General features: G+C 38.2%; 2 protein-coding genes across 3 annotated transcripts; both read right to left on the minus strand.

Moving 5' to 3' along the window:
- Window positions 1-212: 212 nt before the first annotated feature.
- Window positions 213-9,883, minus strand: LOC118821650 (probable kinetochore protein NUF2). 2 transcript variants are annotated; one of them, XM_036590362.1, is made up of 7 exons: window positions 9,631-9,883; window positions 5,902-6,056; window positions 3,888-4,156; window positions 2,181-2,381; window positions 943-1,083; window positions 740-833; window positions 213-321 (listed from the first exon to the last, which is right to left on the minus strand). In XM_036590362.1, the coding sequence occupies exons 1-7, from the start codon at window positions 9,719-9,721 to the stop codon at window positions 283-285; spliced, it is 990 nt and encodes a 329-aa protein (XP_036446255.1). In that variant the 5' UTR covers window positions 9,722-9,883; the 3' UTR covers window positions 213-282. The 2 variants fall into 2 exon arrangements, with proteins under 2 accessions (XP_036446255.1, XP_036446254.1); XM_036590361.1 differs by having other exon boundaries at window positions 5,902-6,059; window positions 9,631-9,879.
- Window positions 9,884-12,967: 3,084 nt separating this feature from the next.
- Window positions 12,968-24,821, minus strand: leprotl1 (leptin receptor overlapping transcript like 1). The gene is made up of 4 exons (XM_036590006.1): window positions 24,696-24,821; window positions 21,835-21,910; window positions 20,414-20,600; window positions 12,968-16,344 (listed from the first exon to the last, which is right to left on the minus strand). The coding sequence occupies exons 1-4, from the start codon at window positions 24,709-24,711 to the stop codon at window positions 16,228-16,230; spliced, it is 396 nt and encodes a 131-aa protein (XP_036445899.1). The 5' UTR covers window positions 24,712-24,821; the 3' UTR covers window positions 12,968-16,227.
- Window positions 24,822-25,167: the final 346 nt, after the last annotated feature.

The following is a 25,167-nucleotide window of genomic DNA, read 5'->3' on the forward strand; positions in this document are numbered from 1 at the left end:
TTTTAGGGTTTGGCATTAGCATTTTGGGTAGTTTGCCTTCAATAGTATGGGGTTTAATGTTAGTAGTCTAGGGTTTGCTATCAGTAGTTTGGGGTTTAGCATTAGTAGTTTAGGTTTTGCTGTCAGTAGTTTGAGGGTTAGCATCAGTAGCTTGGAGGTTTCCACCACGCAGAGGCAGCTGTGGGTGCTATACTAGTCTGGATGTTCTTCAACACAGAACAAAGCATGAGCCAGAGAAAAGAGAGAGCTATGGAAATAGTGCAGAGCTTCTGTGTCCGGACTTCATGGTGGTTTTAAATATCCATCTTCACTCCACTGCCCCTGAGAACCCAAATAAAACATATGCATATTCACTCTTTAGCCACTTTATTAGATACTTTTCTTGTATCTATGCATCGCCTAATATATCAAATCTATTTACCATATAGATGCCCCTCAGGACCACCATAAAGCAAGTATTATTTCAGAGGTAAATCACTGTCAGCACTGCAGTGACACTGACACAGCAGTGGTATATTAGTGGGTGCTGATAAGAATAATTCACCACCCAAATAATACCTGCTCAGTGGTGGTCCTGTGGGTGTTCTGACCACTGATAGAATGGGGGAAGGGGGTTCAAAACAACACAAAAATTTAAAACAAAGTTTTGTCTTGACAGACATATAATTATATATATATATATATATATATATATATATATATATATATATATATATATATAACTTGTCTGTGTACGTACCGGATGTGGAGCAAGTTTGCTGAAGAGTTCTGTGTACCTAACTTTCCATCTGTCTGCCTGCACCTGCAGATCCACCATCGCATCCACATCCCACCTTGGATGAAGACAAAGGAAGAAGAGGTTGGAACTAAAGTCTAAACCATTCTATAGGCAATATGCACTAGAACATAATGCTGCAGTTCAGTTTAGGTTCTATATCTGACCTGTCACAGTGTTGGGGTGTGCTGTCTTCTACATTGATCACCTCAGAGTTGGAGTTCTTCTTGAGCTCTGCTAGTTCTTCCTGTAACCTTTTCACCTGCAGAACCAGGGCCTCCTTCTCATCACACAAACAATCCTTAAACCTACATATACATGCATACAAGTGAGATTAACATTCAGCGTTCATAACATTTAGCGTTATTGTTGTCAGTTTGGTACACAATTAAAACAACTGCATGATTACATAACTAATTATACAGTTAGTTACATAAAGAATTTGCATTTGCATCTTTTTTAGATTTTTCATTATTGTTTGTGTGGTCAAGTGAAACAAACTGCTTTTCTTTAGATTTCTTTTTTTGAATTTGACATAGCTTATGATCTGTTCATAGGAACCTATAAAGATAAGCAAGTTTTAGAAATATGTATGAGAAACAGCTTCTTTTGCTGCTTGCAAAATTACTGTCACTTATCTGCCTTTCTAATTGCATGAGATCATGGATCCTATCATATACAATAGAATGCATTTTAAAAAATTGCTACCTTGAAAACATTCATGAGTTTGTCCCAGGAAAAATACATATATGAAGCAATTCATTAAAATGTTGCCTGTTGTTTTTTTCCCGTTTGAAACAAAACTTGAAAACACTCACCTAGCACACTAGCCCAGCAGTGGGAGATAAAACCCCACAACATTTGATATTTTAGAGATCAAGAGGAGTGCACTGCACAAAATACTGAGCGTGCCATGAAGCTAATGCAGAGGTCCTCTAAAAACGTGATGCCAGCATGTTACAAACACAGTAGATTTTCACCTGCAGGCCATCAGCCCCCAATAATTCAATATTTCAGACAGATTCAAAGTCTGATTTTCCTTAAAAATAAATGCTTTAAAAAGAAAAGAAAAAATACCACTTGCCATGGTAGTATGTGTGGATGAGGCCTAAAAACTTACATCACTTCTTGATACCAGTGAAATTAAAACCCAAAAGTTGGTATAAAAGCAGTACTATTTAGTATTGTGGTTGAAACACTGACCTTCAACTGCTTTTGATACTTGTACCTTGTACTTCGGTGTTTGGGACATTTTTTTCATTATTTGTAGGTGATTTTGAACATTTTCTGGTTGAAAACTGTAGAAACATCCTGCAATTTTTTATGCCCAAAAAGTAATTGTTTACTTTATTTACTACTGACAATTCCTAAAAGCCATACAAACACAGAAAGCTTTTGTTTTTACCTCTTGACGCAGCACATCCAGTTCCGCTGCTGTTCACAGAGCCACTCGAACTGCTCAGCTGTCTCTCTGAGTTTCTGCACACTCACTGTGTTCTCCTGCTGCAGCTCCGCCACCGTCTTCTGGTGGGCGCTTTGCTGCTCACTCAGCTCCTGCTGCAAGGCCTCGTTGGCCCTCTGCAGCTCCTCCACTTCATGGGACTTGCTGACCCATCAGAAAGGGCAACATTAGTATTTTCATTGTGAAATTACCATCCAGTAGGGCTTTGCAATATATCATTTGTTTATTGCTAGCGAGAAATTGGCCTTTTTAGCTTGCATTTTTATCTAGTAGGAGTATATGCAGGGGCAATGATCCATTTTGTTTGTTTGTTTATTTGTTCGCTTTTTAACAAGATTTCTTTATTTTCCCTCCACCCATCCACACACATATACCAATAATTACATTTAAATGCATGTCATTCTGTTGATAGGCTGGTTCGGATGCATTTCACTTGAAAGTTAGAACCAGGTACTTACAGTAAAATGGATGAGAGCAGAGCTTCAACAAAAAGCTCAAAAATAAAAAGGAGTACTTTACAAGAGCAGACTTTTATTTTAAAACTTCCTAAAATATATTTTTTTTTAAGTTGCTGTCTGTGGCATTCTGAGCCCACTGGTTAACTCCCATGTTAACATTAGACTGACCGCTGTCTTTTTTTGGCAATGATGTGGACTGAGAGTGACATTTTAAGAAATGAGACATTATTAAAGATGTTTTAGGCAAGAAAAGGAGAAAAAAAATAATGGTATGCTATGTTTTGTTATTGCTCCATTGGAAAAGTTCTCAGTTTTAATCAGGAAAACAGGATCATTTGATCCTTGTGTTTTAAGGTGACCAAATAAGGCTTTAGCTTGTCGTAGACCTCAGCTGTTTTGGTGGTGTTAGTGGTTTAACTTAGTAAACTCTACTTTACACTGGTGTGGAAGCATCGCAGCAGGTAATTGTGACTAGACTAGTAATGTTGGCCAAGGTGAAAAAGACAATTAGCACTTTAAATCAACTGTCTTCACAATGTAAATTTGAGTTTAAGTTTGCAGTAAAGGAGATATGATAAACAGAAGTGCTGGAAGTCGCTGAACGGCGGCGGAGTTTTGCGCACCTTAATTATAAACAAAGGTTTTGAGGTTTTGGACACACTGTGTCCTTCAGTGTGGGGTGACATTGGGCATTGTTTCTGCTGATAGTTAACCATGTGACTACCTTTTTCCATGCTTAATAAATATAGTGTAATTTGTCCACATCAATCAGGAGGGAAAGTTAGGAAAGTCAAGTTGAGCTTTACTGATTTCATTGATTCTAACCACACCCAAAGGGCCACGGACCACCTTTAGCCCCAGGGCCTACAAGCAGGTCAAAGCACCACTGAGTGCACGAGTGGAATCAGCCAAAACTGGATATATATATATATATATATATATATATATATATATATATATATATATATATATATATATATATATATATGGATATATCGGACAACTGTTGCTCCAAATTATTCATTGGCAATTTATTATTTTGATTTTGGCCAATCTGTATTGCAATTTTATCCCTGTACACAAGATTAATTTATATTATGCAATATTCAGGCTAAAGCAGCACATATTCTAATTTATTAACCAGATATCTTTTTTCCACATTAAAATTACAGGCCAGTTAATACTTTCCTACCTGTCCAGCTGCCTTTTCAGATCTTCAATTTCCTTTCCACTAAGTTGGGCCTCCTTGTGAAGCTCATTGTCCAGGCCCTCTGATTTCTTGGCTCTGTCCTGGGCCTCCTGGTGCAGCTCATCCACCAGGCCCTGCAGCTGAGCCTCTGAGTTTTGGAGCTGCTGCAGGTCAGAGCTAACCTGCTCCAGCTGAAAAGTCAACAGAGCTGCCTCCCTCATGCTCTCCTCTGCCACCGAGACCACTCGCTGCTCCAAAAACTGGACCAGCTCCTGCAGTACACACACACACAAATATGTAGATACACAACATATACCATCATATGCACATTTTGTATCACTCCCAGTCAAGTGACATGTTTTGCTGAAAATAAACATACAACATTTGTTTGCTGAGTTTAACATATTAAAAACTTATATATTTTGCATACTTTTGCATAATGCATACTTTTTTATTTTCTCCCCAATATGTTGAATTCAGCAGATAACTGTGCATTAAAAAGTGTAGAAATTTGTTCTCCATAGAGCATCAAAACTTTTACATATGACTCTATATGTGTCAAAAAACACTCATATGAGTTAACTTTAGTTACATATTACCATAAAACACACAACTCATTAACCCCTGGACGTAACTGCATTTTAAAAATTAAGTAATTAATCAAATCTAAGGCAAAATGGCAGTAATAACCTTTTTTCAGCTTTTTATGTTGCAGTTCAACCAGCCCTGAATGCTGCTTCTGGCCATTGGCATCTAAGCTTTTTGAGCAGAACAAGTTTGAACACAGCAGAAACACATTTTTTAAAAAACATCTGGACCTACCGGACAACTCAGAGTTTCTCAGAGTCCGTCCATGTAATAAAGTTAAATTCAGTCAATGCAAAAAGCAAAGTAGAAACATTTTGCATTGTGTCTGTGTGGTTACACAATAATGATACATGCAACAGCAAGGTAATTACTACAGTGATGTAGTCACAGTTACAAAAGGATTATAGTAGTACAGCTTATGCAAATACACATGTCCACTTCAGTTTTTACTCATGTGATTACAAAAGTGTATCTTGATAGTTGCAATAGAGTATTTTCTCTTGTGTACACATGCATACTAGGCTGAGGGTAATTACATTTGTATGAACTGCAGTTTTTCCAGCAAGACCTTTCTGACTTTAGCAGGAGAAGTGAAAATACTTACATAGTGAGTGCCAGAGTATTTAACAACAGCATATATATGTATGTATATATAAAGTTGGCATTTCCTGTGCAGATACAGTGAAAGTAGTCTCATTATGTAAGTAATTACACACCTCCAGTTACAATTATAAAATTCTAGTTGAAAAGAACAGCGGAACACCCTATTACACATGTGTAATTACACAGTTACAGTGAAGATGAAGTTAAGATGCATGTGTATTTACATAAGCTGTATGGCTGTAATCCATCTGTAACAGTGAATACGTAACCAATAGTTACATTGTTGTTGCGTGTTTATGTACAGGCCTATTAGTGACATTAAAGTAGGACCTTAAGGTAACATACAAACTCAGATTGTCTTATGTGACCAAAAGTATGTGGACATATGACCACTATATCCAGCCAACAGTGCCCTATGGGCAGCGTCCTGTGACCACTGATGAAGGACTAGAAGATGGCTAACAAACTATGCAGCAATAGATGAGCTATTGTCTCTGACTTTACATCTAATAGGTGGGCCAACAAGCTCGCCACCACCACATCAGTGCTACTGCAGTGCAGAGAATGATCCACCACCCAAATAGTAACTGCTCTGTGAGGGTCCATGGGGGTTCTGACCAATGAAGAACAGGGTGAAAGGGGGCTAACAAAGTACGCAGAGAAACAGATGGACTGCAGTCTGTAATTGCAGAGCTGTAAGGTGCACTCATATGGTAGGTTGAGCTAATAAAATGGACAAAGATTGTAAATACAAGGAGGGGTACTTAATGAAATGGCTGGTTGGTGTTTCTAGACATGCTAAAGCACTAGAATATGCTGGAGATACCCGTTGCTGTTTGAGCGTGTCGAGCAGCTGGTCATGTCTGATGCGCAGGTCCTGGCAGGCGTGTTCTTTCTGACGGAGCTGTACAGACAGAGACTCCAGCTCAACCTGCAGAGCCCTCTCTCTCTCTCTAGAGGCCACGTACTCTCTCTCCAACGCTGCTGCACATACAAACAGACAACTTGACAACTGAGCAGAGGAAAGGAGAGTTGAGTGTAGATTTCATGAACTCACCAACCTAAAGACACTTTCACAGTAGAGTTCACAAACGTCAGCATAACTGCAAATACTTAACACTCTGACAGCTGCTAACAAATGCAGAATACAGTCATCCCGGACACAAATGTGTTTATATAATAAAGATCTGTTACTTTAACCAGGCAAACCACTCTTAGTTTTACTTACAGTAATTTGAAAGGCTGAAGGGCAAATACCTTCTGGAGTCAAGTCCTTGAACTACCTTTGCTGTCTGCATAACTTCATGACTTTTATGCAAGGCTTTTCTGCCTTTAAGCAAGCGACAGCTTTCATTTCAAAACCCTATTAAACTCCTGTACTTTGTTAATAACAGTTTTTGAAGAAAATTATTTTTTTCATGAGGAGCAGGCCAGTAAGCACACTGTAAACAAATACTGTAATTTACTGTAAATTTATAATAGTATACTGTTTTCTTAAGGATCAAATGATGTTATTTCTATTGTGACTTGGTTCATATAAGACAATCAGTGTGGCATCACAACAGCAAAGAACTTACTTCAGGGTGAATAATGCAGGTAGCGCTGCACAGGTACAACAGGATTTTGTACTAATCCTGAAACTTGTTTAATAAGTATTTTGGAAAAATAGAAAGCATTTTATATTCTCAGGTCAGTAACTTTGTGACTTATTTTTGTTACACCATCGTGAACATATACCAGTCACACATTTCATTGCGGGGTAAATAAAGAAGTCTACTCAGTTTAGTTCCCTAGGTCAGAGGGCAGGCATCGCCACATGTACTTTTGATTACTGGCCAGGAAAGTGTAGAGTAGTTAGCTGTTGTTTCCTTTTATAGGTTAGCTAAGTACTTTTTGTTTGAGAGTAGGCAAGCATTGTTAGGTTTTGTTCTTGTCCTTGGTGCCATCCACAGTTTGATTCTTCTAGTGTGGTTCTAGGTATCACAGCACACCATTTTATTGTGACTGGGTTTAGTACAAAGGCTTCAAAAGCTCTATTGGTCTGTTCCTCAAGCTTTTAACCCGTCATCACCAGTTCAGTCTTATAATGCCACATTATTGATCCCACAGCCCCCTAGAAAAAACATGGGGTTGTAACAATGTTTTACATTCAAAAACAAGGACTGACCCAAACAGGAAGCAACTAAATTTATGGTTCTAGTTCTAGATCATTTCCCACCTGCTAAAGAGATAACTGGCATAAAAACCACAAATATTGATTTATTACTACTTATTTGTTGTTGTTCAAGGCAATGGTTCTAATGATTCTAATGGTTCCATGAGTTCTATATAGAACCATTTCATGCTTAAATGGTTCTTAGCATGGTAAAAGTGTTCTTCACATTGATAAAGAATGTGTTGTTTATGGTTCTGTATAGAATCTTTTTTGAAAATGGTTCTGTATAGCAACAAAAAGGGTTCTGCTATTGTTACTATGTCAAGCTTATAAGTTCCTGTAAAAATGATCTATTTCAAAAATAGAGAACAAAGGTAAAGTAAAATGGGAAAAATGAAGGACATGCCTTTAAATTCTATTTAAAATGTTTAACTCAGAATATGCATGATTTCATGAAAAGAAGATTTAATGTACATGGGAAAGTTTAAATGCATTACAAAATAAGTGATATCATAAGCACAAAGTGCATTATTATGGCTTTATGGTTTGAGAGGTGAAGCCAGTGAATCAGTGGGTGGTTGTTGTGAGTAGTGCTATAGTTATTGGTATAGTTTAACAGTCGTGGTCAGCACTGCCAGGGCTCTCTGATGCAAGTGCAGTAGTAAAGTACAGGCAACTGAACTGACCTTCACAGCAATTACTATAGTAAAATTCTGAGTACACAGTCATGTGCAAAAGTTTGGGTGTTTCTATGCTCTTGTTGATTTTCTAAGTGACAACAAGTGAACACATCCTCTATAGAGAACACACTTTAGCACATTATAATGCACAATTACTGTTTATTTGCTGAATTTAACATGTTTGGAGAAAAATAAAACCTAAAATGTGGCCTCTGCAAAAGTTTGTGCACATTTGATATTTTATGCTTTATTTTTTCCCAACATGTTAAACAAATAAATAGACATTGTGCAGAAATATGTCATATTTAAGTAGAAAATCAACAGAATGTGTCAACTGACTGATAGTGTTCAAACTTTTGCATATGGCTCTGTGTTTAGTTTACTAAAGTTTAGCAACTACAGTGAATTTGCAGTAGCATGTCTTACACAGTTCCACATTTGATATTGACATTACTTTATTGGCAACTAAGCTGCCAGTAACTTACTATGCATTTTACAGGCCTTACATGTTAAATCCCAGAGCCACAACTGCTAGAATACCGATAAATGCATTTTATTTAAAGTGAAAGGCCGCAAAGGTTCCATAATCTAGGAACAGTGATTTTCCTCTGCTTAGCTCTGTTGCTACACATGAGGAAGAACAGAAACACTGTCCTGAAGTTTTTATGGCCCTGTGAGCTATAATTGTCATATTGCTGAACTTTGTTCCCACTTTGTAGTTTCCAGCAATGACTTCAGGAGGACTGTGAGTAAAAGTTAACCTTTTTTCTCACTCCCATTGTGTCAAATAAAGGAAAGGAAAGGAAATAAAATGTAAAATGTGACTCTTTACATTCAAACTCTAATGTAATAAACTCATCATTTAGCATATGGTGACTAATGATTTACCTGCAGGCTTTGCTGGCATCCAGTCTGTAATGCTTAATAATGCCTAGCTGCTGTTTTGATCATAGTGAAAGTAGAATCTTGTGGTTATAACTACAGTTTAACAGGAATTCAGCCAATTTTTTAAAAAATTCCTGCATATTTAAATGGTTAAAATGTAAACAATGTCATTCAGAGTGGTTTGGTGTGAAATGCTCCCTTCTAGAGAAACTAGAGTCAGAATTGTTCACAGTGGTGGTGATAGGAATCAGACATGTGAAGAACTGTATGAATCTTAAACCTCCCTCACATAAAGTTGTAAATGTGTAAATGTGTAAATTTCATGATGAGTGGACCAAACGAAAAGGCCCAAAATTACTTCCATTGACCTACATTAACAGTTCTCTGGTAAAGTTAGCATTTTGGAGTCTGACAGCAGCGATATATATTGAGAGATGCATACATACGTGACTTTCAATGGTCTGCATGTGGCCTGCATATATATATATATATATATATATATTCACGCAGGCCATTGTAAGGCAAGATAGTCCCACTATCACTGTTTTATCATTATCAACATCTCTTTTAAAACTCTTTTTTAAAAGATGACAATTGCAGGTTTACTGGTGGTTTTGGATAATGAATGAAATACTATATTTGCTTTTTAGACATTATGACTTCTGGTTCCTATTACTTTCATTGTAAAGAAATTCAAGTCAGTAAGTTTCTCTACAATTCACATCAAACCAACCTGAGTGACCTTCTTTACATTTCAGCAATTGAATTATACGGAAAGTTTGGAACATTGCGGGATTCCCCTTTAACTACAAGCATAGTGATAGAGGCTCTTTACCTTTCTCGTGTGCCAGGCGGTTACACTTCGCCGTGAGGTACTGAATCTGGCTGTAATCTTCATCCCTGCTTGCCCTGAAAAACCTCCTCATCACTGAGAATGCTGCACTTTTCTTCTCCTTCTTCTATTCCTTTTCACTCTCTCTCTCACCTGCTGGGGATGATTTCGGAGGCGTCAGGGCAAAGAGCACGGCAGATGTACTGATAGCCCCAGGCTGTGAAAACCACACATACACACCCTCTCTCTCTCTCTCTCTCTCTCTCTCTCTCTCTCTCTCTCTCTCTCTGTGTCTCTCTCTCTCTCTCTCTCTCTCTCCCCTTTTCCTTAATCATTATTGCTATTGCATAATTGAAGCTAGAAAATGTAGAACATAGGCCTGCTCCTTTTTTCATGAGCTTTTACCTATAGATGACGCTTTAAGCAAACTATGAATCTGAGGCATGTCACAGCCTGCAGCCACACTTGAAGGTTCCCTCATGCTGCGCATAGTGTGAAATATTTGTTCGAACCCGGCTGGACCTGACTGTTCATGAGGGGTTCAGTCATTGAAATAGTCATCAGGTTTGTGATAGGTTTAGATGTTCCATTTAGTCTATGTTCTTTGTATTTGATTAAATTCAGTACTAATTGTGTCATGTGCAAAAGTTTGGACACTGTACTACATCACAGCTTGCAAATACTTCCAGCTAGGAGTCCTTCTATTCTTGTTTTAGAACTTTTTACCCAAACTTTCTGTAGAATGCTCCTAGTTCTATGATGTTCATGGGCCAGCTTGCCTGCACAGCATGTTTAAGATCTACCCGCAGATCCACAATCATGTTCAGATCAGGGGACTGTGAGGGTCATTCCAACAGTTTCAGCTTGCGTTTCTTGAAGTAGTCCATGGTGGATTTTGAGCTGTGTTGGAGCCAGCCTCTTTTCAGCTTCAGCTTCTTAACTGACTGTGTCACATGTGCTTCCAGAATTTGCTGATCTTTACTAGAATCTATAATTCCAACTACCATGCAGTGTTTCATATGCAACTGGCTGCTACACAACTATGAAGTGTAACAGATCCACCACCATGCCTAAGAGCTGGCAAGGTGTTCTTTTCATCAAATGCTTTTCCCCCCAAAGATACCTTTTTTTGATTGAGGCCAAAGAGTTATATTTTTATTTCAGCAGTCCACAGCACTTGTTTCCAACATTCATACTGCTGACGTTGACTTTTGTGATGAGGTCGCAAGTAAGGTTTTCTTCTGATGATTTTTACAGGCAGATCATGTATGTGCATGCAACTTCACACAGCAGAATGGTGCACCGCCACTCCGGTGTCAGCTAAACCTTCCTGCAGTCATATGGGGGTTTTACTTTGCATTTCAGGCCAGCATACAAGCAGTTCCATCTGAGAGTTTACTTGATTTTCCAGGTCTTGTCTTGACTTCCACAGTTCTCTTTAACTGCTATTTTTTAATGACATTTCACAGTCTGGTATCTTGCTAAAGCCTCCCCCAGTTAGCTTCCAACAGCTGCATAGAGAAGCCCATGGTCATTGAGTGATAGTAAAAGGTTTGAATAGTGACTAAAAGAAAGAATTTCTCCCACTCCTAAGGCGTAACAAGTTATAACTAAAGGGTTTCCAAACTTTTGCATATGCCATGCACAGTGGTTAAAAAAAGAAGTAGGTGAGTGTAGTTTGAGGAGCAGCACTGGGCTGCCCAAAGTCTGGTCTGCAGGCTAAAGTTGGTGCATAAGGACATTTGAGTTGGCCTGCAAAAGATTACCTTTACCCCAACCCCTCAACTAATAGGGGGAACAAACATATTTTTATACTACACAGAAAAATTCTTATTTTACCTCTGTTAGTTTCTGGTGTAGTTATTTAGCAATGAAATGTTCTAAAATCTGTTTTTTTATTTAAAAATGAAAATGAAACCTACTTACATTTCTTTGAGCACTGCTTAGTTTTCTAGCCTTCAGCCCACCACAGACGCTTCCCGGGGTCAAAAAAGTTGGGCATCACTGATATAGCAAGTGTTTGTGTCTGGATGTGAAACGCGTTTTGGTCCTCTGAGTGTGGGCCAACGTGTTAATGATTCTCAGTACCAACTACTGGTAACTACATATTAATCACACCAACTGTTTGCTTTTTTAAATATACATCTGTTTCTTACAGCTGAGATTCACTAATTCCCCACCATTGACCTCTCACTGACATTCAGAATTGAAAACTATCACTTGACTGAAACAGATGAATAGACTACCGGAGAAAAACACAGCATACACACTGACGAATATGTGTAATAGGTCGTTTTTATTAGAGGACACAGGCGTTTATGTACTCACCATGACACCACAACACATGACTCTTTTCAATATCTGTTCTTTCCAGTTTGTATTGTTGTTTATTTGCTAGTAAAACTGTATCCATTTGTCCAGTTATTGCCAGTAAATTGCCTCTTCATGTTAACTCTTCACATATTACAGGTATAAATAGCCTACAGCATTCAAAAGATTGCACAAGGCCAGTTGCATGAGTTGTATAACTTGTATAACTAATGTGCATTGCACTGCACACCTCAGTCATACAATGTGCCATTTCAAATGAGTATTAGTGCACACACTTTCTAGCTTGTATCATAATTTGCCCAGTAGGGGGAGCCAAATGCTCTTTCAAACACAATTGCTTACACAGGCCGACAGTTAATAGGAGTTACTATAAAATGCACTGCAATGTAACTGTTGCACTGTTTAAGTTGGCATGGAAAATTTGAAGAAGCTTCAGCCTTGTCAGAAAGTGTTCATGCGAATCACAATTAGTTTAGTGCTAACAAACAATCTTTGAGGTGGGTTGTTCCTCATGTTTACACTGACATTTATGGCCCAAGCTGAAGGCTTAGCTCTAAAAGTCATGGTTCGCAAAAGATGACATGAGGGATAACTTTAACATTCAAGATGTATGTACCTTCTCAAAACAATGAACTTTAAGGTCAGTGTTGTAGTTTAACAAACTACTGTATCTGTATGTTGAGGGATATAACGTAAATCTTATTTAAAAGAGAAGTGGTTCTTTATTACTGTCCACGGTGTGAACAGACAGATTGATTCGAGGTCACTGACTGAGCTCAGAGTTGAGAACGCCATCTCGACTTTCCGAGTAGGAATTCCCAGTAGAGTGGCATTTGGTTTTTCCTAGTCCGAATTGGGAAATTCTTAGTTATGAGCTTCCTTCAAACTGAACACAACTCTGTTGCTGCACATGAATCAAAGAAGAAAGAGTCCAGAACTAGGAAAGTCTAGTGTTTGTTCAAAAATGGCATTTATTTAAAAAAAAAGAAAGAAAGAAAGAAAGAGAAAAAAGAAACAAAAAGACCACCATGTTTGTTCTGTACGTGGTTATAAACTGCGTAGGACATCTACATAAAGCTTCTGGTTAAACAAGCATTGTGATTGAATCAAACATTTTACATTTTACAGTCCTTTGGACGAACTCAGGGAGTGGAATCATTCTGTTACCCCTTCACAGTCTGCCTTCACCTGAATATACTCCCACTGAACAACACTAGCTTTATCAATACAGAGACCAGTCTTGGTTGAAAGAGCATTTCATTTCATGTTCTAGTTGTTACTTGGTTAAATGCGACTTTACCCTTTGGTGGATAAAAGGAATCGGACATTGGGTTATAACAAACTTGTAATATGTCTTTATACAACGTAACAAGTGTATGATAAATACATTAAAATAACTTATCATTTTACAATCAGTTGTGCTTAACACGATTAGTGTCACTCTACTCGAACGCTACACTGCTGGAAAATAACAAAGAAACAAATAAATAGTCAAAAACAAATGAAATACAAAAAACATGTAACAGAATATTGTCAGTGCTTTTGCTTACACAGTGGAAAGTTCTGAGACTTGCTTTTACCACCTCTGGCTCAAGACAAAATGAATGAAGTACAACATAGGCTTTAAGAGAACTGATTTCTAGGGCTGGCCCGAAGAGCCTGTAACAGACTTTCAATACTTAAGAGTTTCCGGATGACTACTCGCATACATGTCCTCAATATTACCCTTAAAAACATAACTAACCCTCATCTTAGATATGTGTTTCATTTTCGATTTGTAACAGTTAGGCATTTATACTGTCCTTTTTACAACAGATGGCCCAAAGATGCTGTGAGACAGATGTTATGTCACACTAAGAGAGATAAGTCTGACTGGATTTTTGCTTAATTAGACAGCAGCTGCGATACAGAAGTAAGTTCAAGACATATATCTCTTAAAATCATAGATTAGTGATCTGTAATACTAACTTTGATCAACGTCTCGTTCGGGACTGAGGACTCCAAACAAATTAACGTGTATGTGGACATTTCTAACTGCTTTAATGTTTTTTGCCATTAAAATTTCTTTCATGAACTTATCTTGGTTCAAACTTTCAAAGAAAAGGGATGGCATCGTGAATTCATAGAGGGGTGTGCGCCTGTGTTCAGCATTTATATAAAATTTCCTAACAAGGACATGACAGTTTAAGGCCTAACGTCATGTCCATCATTACATAATTGCCATTTTTTCTTGTTTTTATGATAAATGTTTTGTTTAAAACAGTGACAAATAGGCCTTCAAATCTGAACTGTCAGGAATCTATGGGCGTATTTGGGGTGGGTCTTAAGAAAAAGCTTCTGAATACTATATAAGAAAATTAATGCCAACATTCTCGAATATTAAAATTCGGGCCAGCCCCACTGATTTCTCAGAATTACTTCACACTAGCAGTGTAGTGTACATTAGGTGGAGTGCGCAGTGTACATCACAAGTCAAGAGACACATCACCACGTAACCTTTCCACTAATTTGCAATTTTATACTACATAAGCAGGAGTAAAGGGAATCATTTCTGAGAGCCCAGTACAAACACAGCACTGGCATTAGGACCTACAGGTCCGATGGAGCTGTTCACAGAACGTAAAAGCAGTACAATCGTCTCACGGTGCAACAGTGGCAGCCGACAGTGTATATGACTTCAATAAATTAGGAACATTACCCATCTGTGACATGAACAACAAATATTAAAGTTTTAAAGACACAGCTCAGTCACCAATAAATCCACTCATGTGAAGCTGAAGCTAATGGATATGGACATTCTCCACATTATGGAGTGTGCAGTTAACAGAGACTAAAGAAAGGCCTTCGACAAGTTTCAAAGCTTATTTAAATCAGAAATGCACTGGCTGACAGGAATCTGCTGACATACAGTGTAGCCCAATCTCCTCTGTAACTGGTAATTCAACCAATTTTTCAAATTCTCTGCATAATCAAATAGTAAAGATGTAAACAAAGTCAGTCAGAGTGATTTAATGTGAAATGCTCTGTTCTAAAGAAACTTAGTGATTTTATTTATTTATTTATTTATTTTTACAGTGGTGGTGATAGGAACCAGACATCTGAGTTTAATGCCTCTGAAAGCTCCCTCACAGAATGTTATCCCATGAAATGGTTACACATATGTTGCCTGATGTCTGAAGCATCATTTTATGATTCTATAAGTTTTGGCTTAATTTATATTTATTAATATTTTTAAATGATTATGGCAGGGTACATGCAGGGTGTTTTGTAAGGCAAAACAGTCCCCAAAGAAAACGACTATTTACACCTATTTACCTCAGATATACCGCTGGTTCCTATCACCAGCACTGTAAAGAAATCTATCTATAAATTTCTCTGCATCATTTCACATCAAACCACTCTTAATGAGAACTCAACGTTTGAACTAAAGTTAATTTCTCCTGGCAGTTAAGCAAGAAACTAAATTCACAGAAGAAAACTAAATCCGTAGATTTTTCTCCTTCCTCCAAATGTAGTTCATCAGCCAACCCATTCTTTCATTTTGCACTAGACCTATGAAGTTGATGTGGGTAACAGTAAATGAAAGCTTATATCACCTTTCTCCTTCCTAATTAGCATTTAGTTAAAACTGCACGCATTAAACAAGATGATGGCTAATACTGTTTTTAGGTATGTGACAGGTGCAATATAGGCATGCAGTTTATACTACGCTTATTAGTGAAGCTTTCATTATTAGCCTTGTAGTGCCAAGAAAATTTGACACGTGTCTTGGCTGATCAACTACACTTGAGGTAGGGGGGAAAACTATGCAGATTTGATTTTTCCCTTTAACTAACCCAGTAAAGGCTTAGGAATTTAATGAGCTACGTTCACTCTTTAAGCTCAGAGTAATGTTTCAGGTCGCAAAAGCTTGACTAAAGAACGTGGGACTTCCATGCGGGAACATTCAGTCCATCTTAACTAAAGCCATTGCACGTTCAGCAGATCCTGCTATGAAGTGAAGCATTGATAGTACCTTTGCTTAAACACTGGAAAAGCCTACAAGGGAAGCTTATGCACAAACCAAAGAACAGAAAAGAAAAAAAGGAAGAAAGAAAACAAACTTTCTGAGGTCGGACTGATCCCAGCAACAAATTATTGCACTGACTTCCTGTCAAAACAGATGGGTGGTGGCTATAAATAATAAGGACAACAATAATAACAACAACAATAGTCATAATAAGAATGTGTATAATAAAAACAGTTCAGACGTCGCTCCCAGTCTCCCATTTACCACTGCTGCCAGCTGAAGTCATCGTTTGATCCGAAGACAAGGAAGAAGCCCAGAATGGTGCCGAAGATGACTATGTTGCCCGTCAGAACAAGAGCACATGCTCCCCAGGCGATCTGGACACACAAATGTGAATTATTCAGTCAACAAATGGCACTAAACTCTCAATCCATCTGTGACTATGTGGGGGCAAGACAAGTAGGGGAAAAAGCAATGGAACACTATGTTCTTTTTCTTTTTAAATAGGCACCTGCTAGACTAAAGGAGATGGAATTATTCAGAAAGTTCCCATCCAGTATATGTAATCACTGACGTACGAAAACCTCAAACTTTATAAAAGAACAAAATAATGCTCTTAACTTCAATATACAGTGGGGTGCGAAAGTTTGGGCAGCCTTGTTAATTTTCCTGATTTACCTTTATAAATCATTGATTGTTTCGATAAAAAAATTCCGTTAAATATATCATATAGGGGACAAACACAGTGATACTTGAGAAGTGAAACGAAGTTTATATGAATTACAGAAAGTGTGCAATAATTGTCTAAACAAAATTAGGCAGGTGCATAAATTTGGGCACCAAAAAAAAAACCTTAACTCAATATTTAGTAGATCCTCCTTTCGCAGAAATAACAGCCTCTAAACGCTTCCTATAGCTTCTAATGAGAGTCTGGATTGTGGCTGAAGGTATTTTAGACCATTCTTCTTTACAAAACATCTCTAGTTCATTCAGGTTTGATGGTTTCCAGGCATGGAGAGCTCTCTTTAAGTGACACCACAGATTTTCAATAATATTCAGGTCTGGGGACTGAGATGGCCATTCCAGAACGTTGTACTTGTTCCTCTGCATGAATACCTTAGTAGATTTTGAGCAGTGTTTAGGGTCGTTGTCTTGTTGGAAGATCCAGCCCCGGCGCAGCTTCAGCTTTGTCACTGATTCCTGGACATTGATCTCCAGAATCTGCTGATATTGATTGGAATCCATGCGTCCCTCAACTTTAACAAGATTCCCAGTCCCTGTACTGGCCACACAGCCCCACAGCATGATGGAACCACCACCAAATTTTACTGTAGGTAGCAGGTGTTTTTCTCGGAGTGCTGTGTTCTTTTTCCTCCATGCATAACGACCCTTATTATGCCCAAATAACTCTATTTTAGTTTCATCAGTCCACAGCACCTTATTCCAAAATGAAGCTGGCTTGTCCAAATGTGCTTTAGCATACCTCAGGCAGCTCTGTTTGTGATGTGGGCGGAGAAAAGGCTTCCTCTGCATCACTCTCCCATACAGCATCTCCTTGTGTAAAGTGCGCCGAATAGTTGAACGATGCACAGTGACTCCATCAGCAGCAAGATCATGTTGTAGGTCTTTGGTGCTGGTCTGTGGGTTGACTCTGACTGTTCTCAATATCCTTCGCTTCTGTTTATTCGAGATTTTTCTTGGTCTGCCACTTCGAGCCTTGACTTGAACTGTGCCTGTGGTATTCCATTTTCTCACAATGTTTCTCACAGTGGAGACTGAAAGCTGAAATCTCTGAGATAGCTTTCTGTATCCTTCCCCTAAACCATGACGGTGAACAATCTTTGTTTTCAGGTCATTTGAAAGTTGTTTTGAGACTCCCATGCTGCGACTCTTCAGAGAAGATGCAAAGAGGAGAAAAACTTACAATTGCCCCCCTTAAATACCCTTTCTCATAATTGGAGTCACCTGTGTATGGAGGTCAAGGGTCACTGAACTTACCAAACCAAATTTGAGTTCCAATAATTAGTTCTAAAGGTTTTGAAATCAATAAAATGACAACACTGCCCAAATTTATGCACCTGCCTACTTTTGTTTAACCAATTATTGCACACTTTCTGTAAATCATATAAACTTCATTTCACTTCTCAAATATCACTGTGTTTGTCCCCTATATGATATATTTCACGGAGTTTTTTTATCCAAACAATCAATGATTTATAAAGGTAAATCAGGAAAATTAACAAGGCTGCCCAAACTTTCGCACCCCACTGTACTTTATGTAATAAGAGAGATTTTGAATGATGATCATTTCTGTTGGTCTATTCACCACAAAAGAGCTGCTGACATTTTCAAATGCTATAAAAAAAATTAACAACTGATAAAATTGGGAATACAAAGTTTTGATAAGGCAGCAATTATATATACACTGACTGGTCACTTCATTATGTACACTTTCCTGTATCCACACTCTTTGTCAATTTTATCAGCTAGCCTTACCATACAGACACACTTTGTAGCTCTACAATTATACACTGCAGTCCATCTTTTTCTCTGCATTTTATATTTAACCCCCTTTTACTCTGTTCTTCAATGGTCAAGACCCCAACAAGAGCACGTATCATTTGGGTGGAGCATTATTCTCAGCGCTACAGTGACACTGACATGGTGGTGGAGTGTTAGTGTGCTTTGTGCTGGTATAAAGCACGGCTGTGTCTGATCCACTCATACCAGCATAACACACACTAACAGTGCACCACCACATCAGTGTCACTGTAGCACTGAGAATGATCCACCACCTGAACAATAACTGCTCTGTGGTGGTCCTGTGGGGGTTGATTTTGGTGAATTTAACCAGCCATATTTGAGTACAAGACATAATTGAAGTCTAGGTCTTATTTTCATTTTTGACAAGCGGTTGTGGCTTCTTCTGTCAATCATAAACACTGACACTTACTGGAGCAAAAAAAAAAAAAACTCTAAATGGATCTAAAATAATCAAACAAAGATGTCAGGTTGAAATTGAGGCACGCAAAAGGTCAGACCACTCTTTTTTTATTATTATACATACAGTACTATTTAGGGATGCACTGATATGATTTTCTCCCCTTTTGATATAATACCTGATCCCTGAGTACCAGCCAATATTAAGTACTGATAATGGTACTAAATCTATCTAACGTATAAGTCTTAATATTTATACAATTCCATTTTTTTATTTTGATTAAAGTTGTGTTCTGTGTCACTGATAAAACATACCAAGCTTGAACGAATGGCATGTACATGATGGACTTGAACTGAACAATATATAAATAAGCCTGTGGTCTGTACATGTAAGCACAGACCACAGGTATATGTTGTTTCACATCCACATTTCTCAAGTCATGTGTCTTTTTTGTGTGTCCCATTCACACCCGCATACATTTCTGAGTGTCCAACACTACTAGAGTTTAGCAAATATTTCACTCATTCATGCTGTCAGTAGCAAAGGTTGAGCACAGATTTCACAGCTTGGCTGAAGCAAAAGGGAGACCACGCTGCTGTGTGATGAAGCTGAGTGACAAAAGCGCACCTCAGATGGAGCTAGTGGACACAGACCAGGTCAGCGAGCGGGCTAAGATGCTGAAGACTTAACCAAGGCTAAAGGCTAGCCCCAAGAGACTAGCGATTCCTTCCAAATATCTCTCTAATGTTCACTCGCTAAATAACAACTTGGACTTACATTAACTCAGACTGTAACTGATTACACAGCAGGAGATGAGTGATTACTGAAAGAAGTGGCTCAGACATTCAGATAAGGGGCTCCCGTTAGTGTGCATGATCTGGTTTATTTGTAACATCTGTGAAACTAATACCTTAGGAAGATTTCCAATCCACTACTATTGCCTGCTCACATAATACTGCCGACACATACTTTGCCATGAGCATTTTTGCTGCTGCTTGTCAACCAACTGTGTTGTAAAGTTCCATCTATGTGTATGCACGTCAGAAATTGCTTTGTGTTATCGGTCATAGATAACCGTAGATAGATCCCCTAAGATTTTCCAGTACTTATAGCGATAAGGTACCACTATGTTGGCAAAAAATTACTACAAGTAATCAATTAAACATTTACAGCCTTTTCCAAATAGCTTTGAATAAAGAATTCATGAAACTGTGTTTATAAATGTGTTAAAGCTGTGTTATCATAAATGAAGAGATAATGAAAATACATATTTATCAAAAAACATTCACTTCCAAAATGACTGTTAGTGTGCATTTCATATGAAGTTTTCTGTTCTTTAAACTGTAGAGAAAACAGACTAAATAATTATCCATGGTAATCACTGCCACAATACAGATGTAACAGATGGATACAGGTTGAAAAAATGCTGGAGCATCCCTGTGAACCTGATTAAAAGTCAAACATAGTTTATAAAGCATGCTTTCTCAACAGAAAATAGCACCTACCACACTAGCACGTGCAAATATGATGGGCAGCCCAAAGGCTGACACGACGATCCCAGTAGTGAGAAATATGGCTAGCTCTTTGCAGGCGTTACTAGCCGAGTCAGTGTCGTCCACCACCCGCCGCGAGATGCAGTAAGGGATAGGGGACAGAATGTAGAAGAAGAGCAGAAAGAGAGGCCAGTATTCACTAGGGAGAGACACAGACATACAAAACAATGAGCACCAGTAGCTCTATGGCCTTCTAAACACTATAACAGGAAAAAAAAAGCAGAAAAAAATCCACAGTTCTTAAATCTTCTGTTAGTACAATACTTTACGCGCTCACTTCAGGTGGCAGATACTCCAGTGAAATCCCTCTATCATACGCACAATTTATTATTTTAAGAGGATACTGAGTAACTGTAATGATTACTTCCAGACACACACTTAAATATACTATGTTTCTCAAAGTCTGCAGACATCTGCTTATCCAATGTTTCTTCTGAAATATGGTGTATTAATACGGAGTTTGTCCCTCTTTGCTGCAGCCTGTGCTCTTCTGGGAAGGATTTACAATAGATGTTGGAACATTGCTGTAAGTGTATTTAGTCATGAGCAAATTAATGAGCTTGGGTACTGATGTTGGATGATTAGTTCTGGATCACAAACACCACCCCAACTCATCACTGGATAGAGCTCCATCTCTCCAGAAAGCCCAGTTGCACTGCTCAACAGCCAAATGCTGAGGGGCTTTCTACCCTGCAGGCTAACACTTGGCACTGGACACGGACCTCAGGCCTTGGGCCATGCTCTCCTACAGAGGTTATACAAGCTGTGTGTGCACAATGGAACGCCTGTATCAGCAATGGGTGCACTGTAAAGCAGCTGAAATCAGTATTCAGACAGGTTGTCTGAATACTTTTGGATATTTAGTGCACACATCCTTTTTTTTTATACTTTTAACAGTTTGTTTTGGTCCATATTCTATAATTTTCTTTGTTTCCTCATTAATAGTCCATTAATAACATGTGTGTGGTTCTATGGACAGAATTCAGACAAAAATCCTAAGGGACACCCAAAAAAATAAACTTAAACAGCCACTCCTCTTCCCATTACGCTGTAATCCTTCATTTTAAAAAACTCTTCAGATTGTCTGTGGTAACAACACTTCAACATGAATGGGCGGAGCTAAACTGCTGTGTGAGTAGAACGGGAGGTCATACGTAAATGCATTCATGGTTTCGCCATCACAGCCATGATGAATCACTCTGTGGATTGAAGAGTGAATGGTATGTTTTGAAACTATAACAGTATTTCTTTAGCACATCAAACTTTTTTTTTCTAAGGAGGAATACAAACGAGGAAAATCCGATTTCACATTTTTGACCTATTTAAAATGACACTCACATGACAGTGTGAACATATCCTTATATACTACTCACTTATAGACAGGCAGGGCACAACCAAGCATCAGAAACATGAGGCCGATGGCTCCACCAAAGGAAAGACTGATCAGTGCTGGAATAAGAGAAAACAATAAGTCAGCCTACTGAGTGACTCAAGAATCAACTAACCGGAACAATGAAGTCAGCTGCAGCGTAGTGTTTTTAGTTTCCAAAAACTGTAATGATGCTTCGACCAGCTTAGGGCTGGAAGATAATTTGCCTATAAAGAAAGAATAAAGATTAAATGAATTCTCAGAGAAGAAAAGAATGTCTTACAAGGTTGTCAGCATACAGTAGCAGTGGAATTTGGGAAACATGAGCTTATTGTTTTATTAATGCTAACTCAAACATAGGGATGTGCGATATGGCAATATCTAAAATATCACGCAACTTCAAGGCATGTTCTCAATGCATAATATTCATTACAATATATTGCATTTCTGATGTTTGATAAGTTGAAGCTAACAAAAAAGAACCAGTAGTGCCACATTTACGAAACACTATCAAAAACTATGAATGCAAAGATTTTCAGTCAATGCTTTACATTCTGCGCTGCACTACATCCAATTAACCAGGCCTAATTATGCACTCTTCATAATGAAACATGTAGTTGCTCAGTGTTGTTTTTTAAGAAAAGCATATTGTGACATAAATGTCACATCACAAGAATGATAAATACTGCCACCCCACTCAAATGTCATCTGAATACATTGACATATACAGAAAGCATAGTGCACTGCAGAAGTCCTGCACCTCAAGGTCTATTCCGTGCAGAACCTACTTCCAGCCTTAATCTAACGCACCTAATCCGACTAATCAAGGTCTTCAGGAACAGTTCCCGGTCTCAATATAGTTCTAGCCATGTTGGGGCTAGAACTGAAATCAGCAGGGTACTAATGGGAATTTTTTTCTTCTTCTTTATTGGTCACTGTGGCAGAAACATGAACATTTTGACACCCAGAATGTTTATCTACCACTTATTTTTACCAACATTACAGTTAAAACTTGTATGATGTTAAATGATTCATCAGATGCAGTTTTGCTAAGATTCACATTAGATTTCTTTTTTTTCTGTAAGTTTAACATATAGAAAACACATAGAAAACACATAGAAAAAGACTCGTTTTCCGCTGACATCATTTGTTGATGCTACAGCAGAGCTTGTGCAGTCTTGTTTTTTTAGCTAACCTGGCATTTGGTGAAGAAACAAGAGTGGGTGGGAACATTACAGTGTGTTTTTTTTGACTGACATTCTTCTTGATGCTCTTGATAACTGGCCAGTATTGAAGCTCAATGACACAGAAAAGCCTGGATTTGTCATCACAATGGCTGAACAACACTTATAATTACATCCAATGAAAATAATCTTAGGTTGCACTTAAGACGTTTAATTTTTAGCCCTATCACAATGTTACTATTTTCAAGTAATATGCCACAACCCACTATTTACTGAAATTCAGCACATTACAGATGTTACTTTCAGATGCTTATGGCCATTCCTGATGTAAAGGTTTAGTACAGAACAACTCGATGAAATGACAGGTCTGACTGTACACACTGTATCAGCTCACCGATTCCAGTCTAGAGGGGCTCGGGACCCTGTACTGTACAATTTACTGTTTTCTCAGCTCTAATATATTTAAAGGTGAATTCCACCATTTTTTCAAAATTTCTAAATAATTCAGTGCTTGAGATGTAAGCAGAGTCATTCCAAGTGGTTTGATGTTAAATGGTTCATTGTAGAGAAACTCTTTTCTTTACAGCTGTGGTGACAGAAACCAGGGGTCACCATGTGTACAACACAAATATAGCCATTTACTATCCAAAACCACCACTGAGTTTTATAAGTCATGTTGATGGTTAAATAGTGGTAAATCTAAATGCATGTGCCTACATGTACCCCTCCTTCATTAATGGATTAAAATACATTTTAAGCTTAAACTTTATCACAAAATTATCATATAACAATGTACCAGGCAGCGTATATTCACAACATTTTATATAATAACTTTCTGTGAGGGAGTTTTCATAGGCATTAAACTCTTCAGATATCTGGTTCCTATCACCACCGCTATGAACAACTCTTACTTGGCAAGTTTCAAATGGATCTGAAATTCAGTGCTTTTAGCTTGCTGAGAAAGCTCTCATATGACCAGTCATATGACTTGGCCCCACAGGGACCACAGAGGGAGGTGGCACATTTCTAAGAAACAGTTGTAAACCCAATAACAGAAAAATGTCAGTACTGTATACCAGTGCAAAGCAAGCATGTGGCCAGCTAAACCTTTTTATTGCAAGGATCTGGTCATGCATCTGTTGTCTGCCCCAGCCAGCTATCCATCCATCCAGCTAGCTAGCTAGGTTAACTAGTTTAAACAGCTTTTATCCAACTAAATCATCTGCTTTATCATGTAAGTTGGCTGTGAGCTAGATAGATAGCTAGATAGCTATGTAACGTGAACAGAACAGATACATAAAGTCTCGTAGCTAAGAGCCCAATACATCATAGCAGCAAGGCAGTAACGTTACTGCATTAACATTAAACACAGTCTAAAACATCACCGTGATATACGCCTTGACCCTGATATGCAGGATTAAATAACGCCTATCCTATCAATGAGGTAAAATACACGGAATGAAACATCTTAAACGAATATTATGCGTTAATTTAAGGTGTTTTTCTCTCCACAAGACACCAATGAACCACCAGCCATTCGGACGGCCTGCAGTGCTAAAGCTACCTAGCAACGTGACGTTAGCGAACAAGCGACAGCCGTAGCTCTATAAATCCACTACGACGTTATTTTACACAGCTACAAAATTCATTAATGTGAGCAATAAAATGATTAATTTCTCACCTTTAATACCAGCCATGGTTTTTATCACATTAAGAGTCTGAAAAGTGCAAAATCTCCGGGAACGTCGTTCGCCCTCCACACAACAGAATGAGACAGGACTGCTAATGGCCGACAGGGGGCAGCCGAGGGGCGCAGAGAATTCAGAAATAACAGATCTACAAATCATGTCCGGGTGGCGTTCCGTTTGTAGATCGGCGCTGCGTGTGAATGAAACTCCAACGATGAAAAAAGTAAAAATAAAACCGAAATAAAAACTCACATCAATAGACAATGACCCAGTTCCAGTCCTTCCACTTCCACTATTTTCGGAATACAGCTGACAATTAATTGCGCAAAGGCAACATTATTAAAGATATTACTTACACAACTGTACAAAGTTGCAAAATAATTAACCCAAAAACAAAGAGAAAATCTGAAAAAGGGGAGAGTATAAAATTAAAAACCATAAAATGATAAAATAAAATAAAATAAC

The sequence above is a fragment of the Colossoma macropomum genome, unplaced genomic scaffold (genome assembly GCF_904425465.1).
Source record: "Colossoma macropomum unplaced genomic scaffold, Colossoma_macropomum, whole genome shotgun sequence".
NCBI classification, from domain to species: Eukaryota; Metazoa; Chordata; class Actinopteri; order Characiformes; family Serrasalmidae; genus Colossoma; species Colossoma macropomum.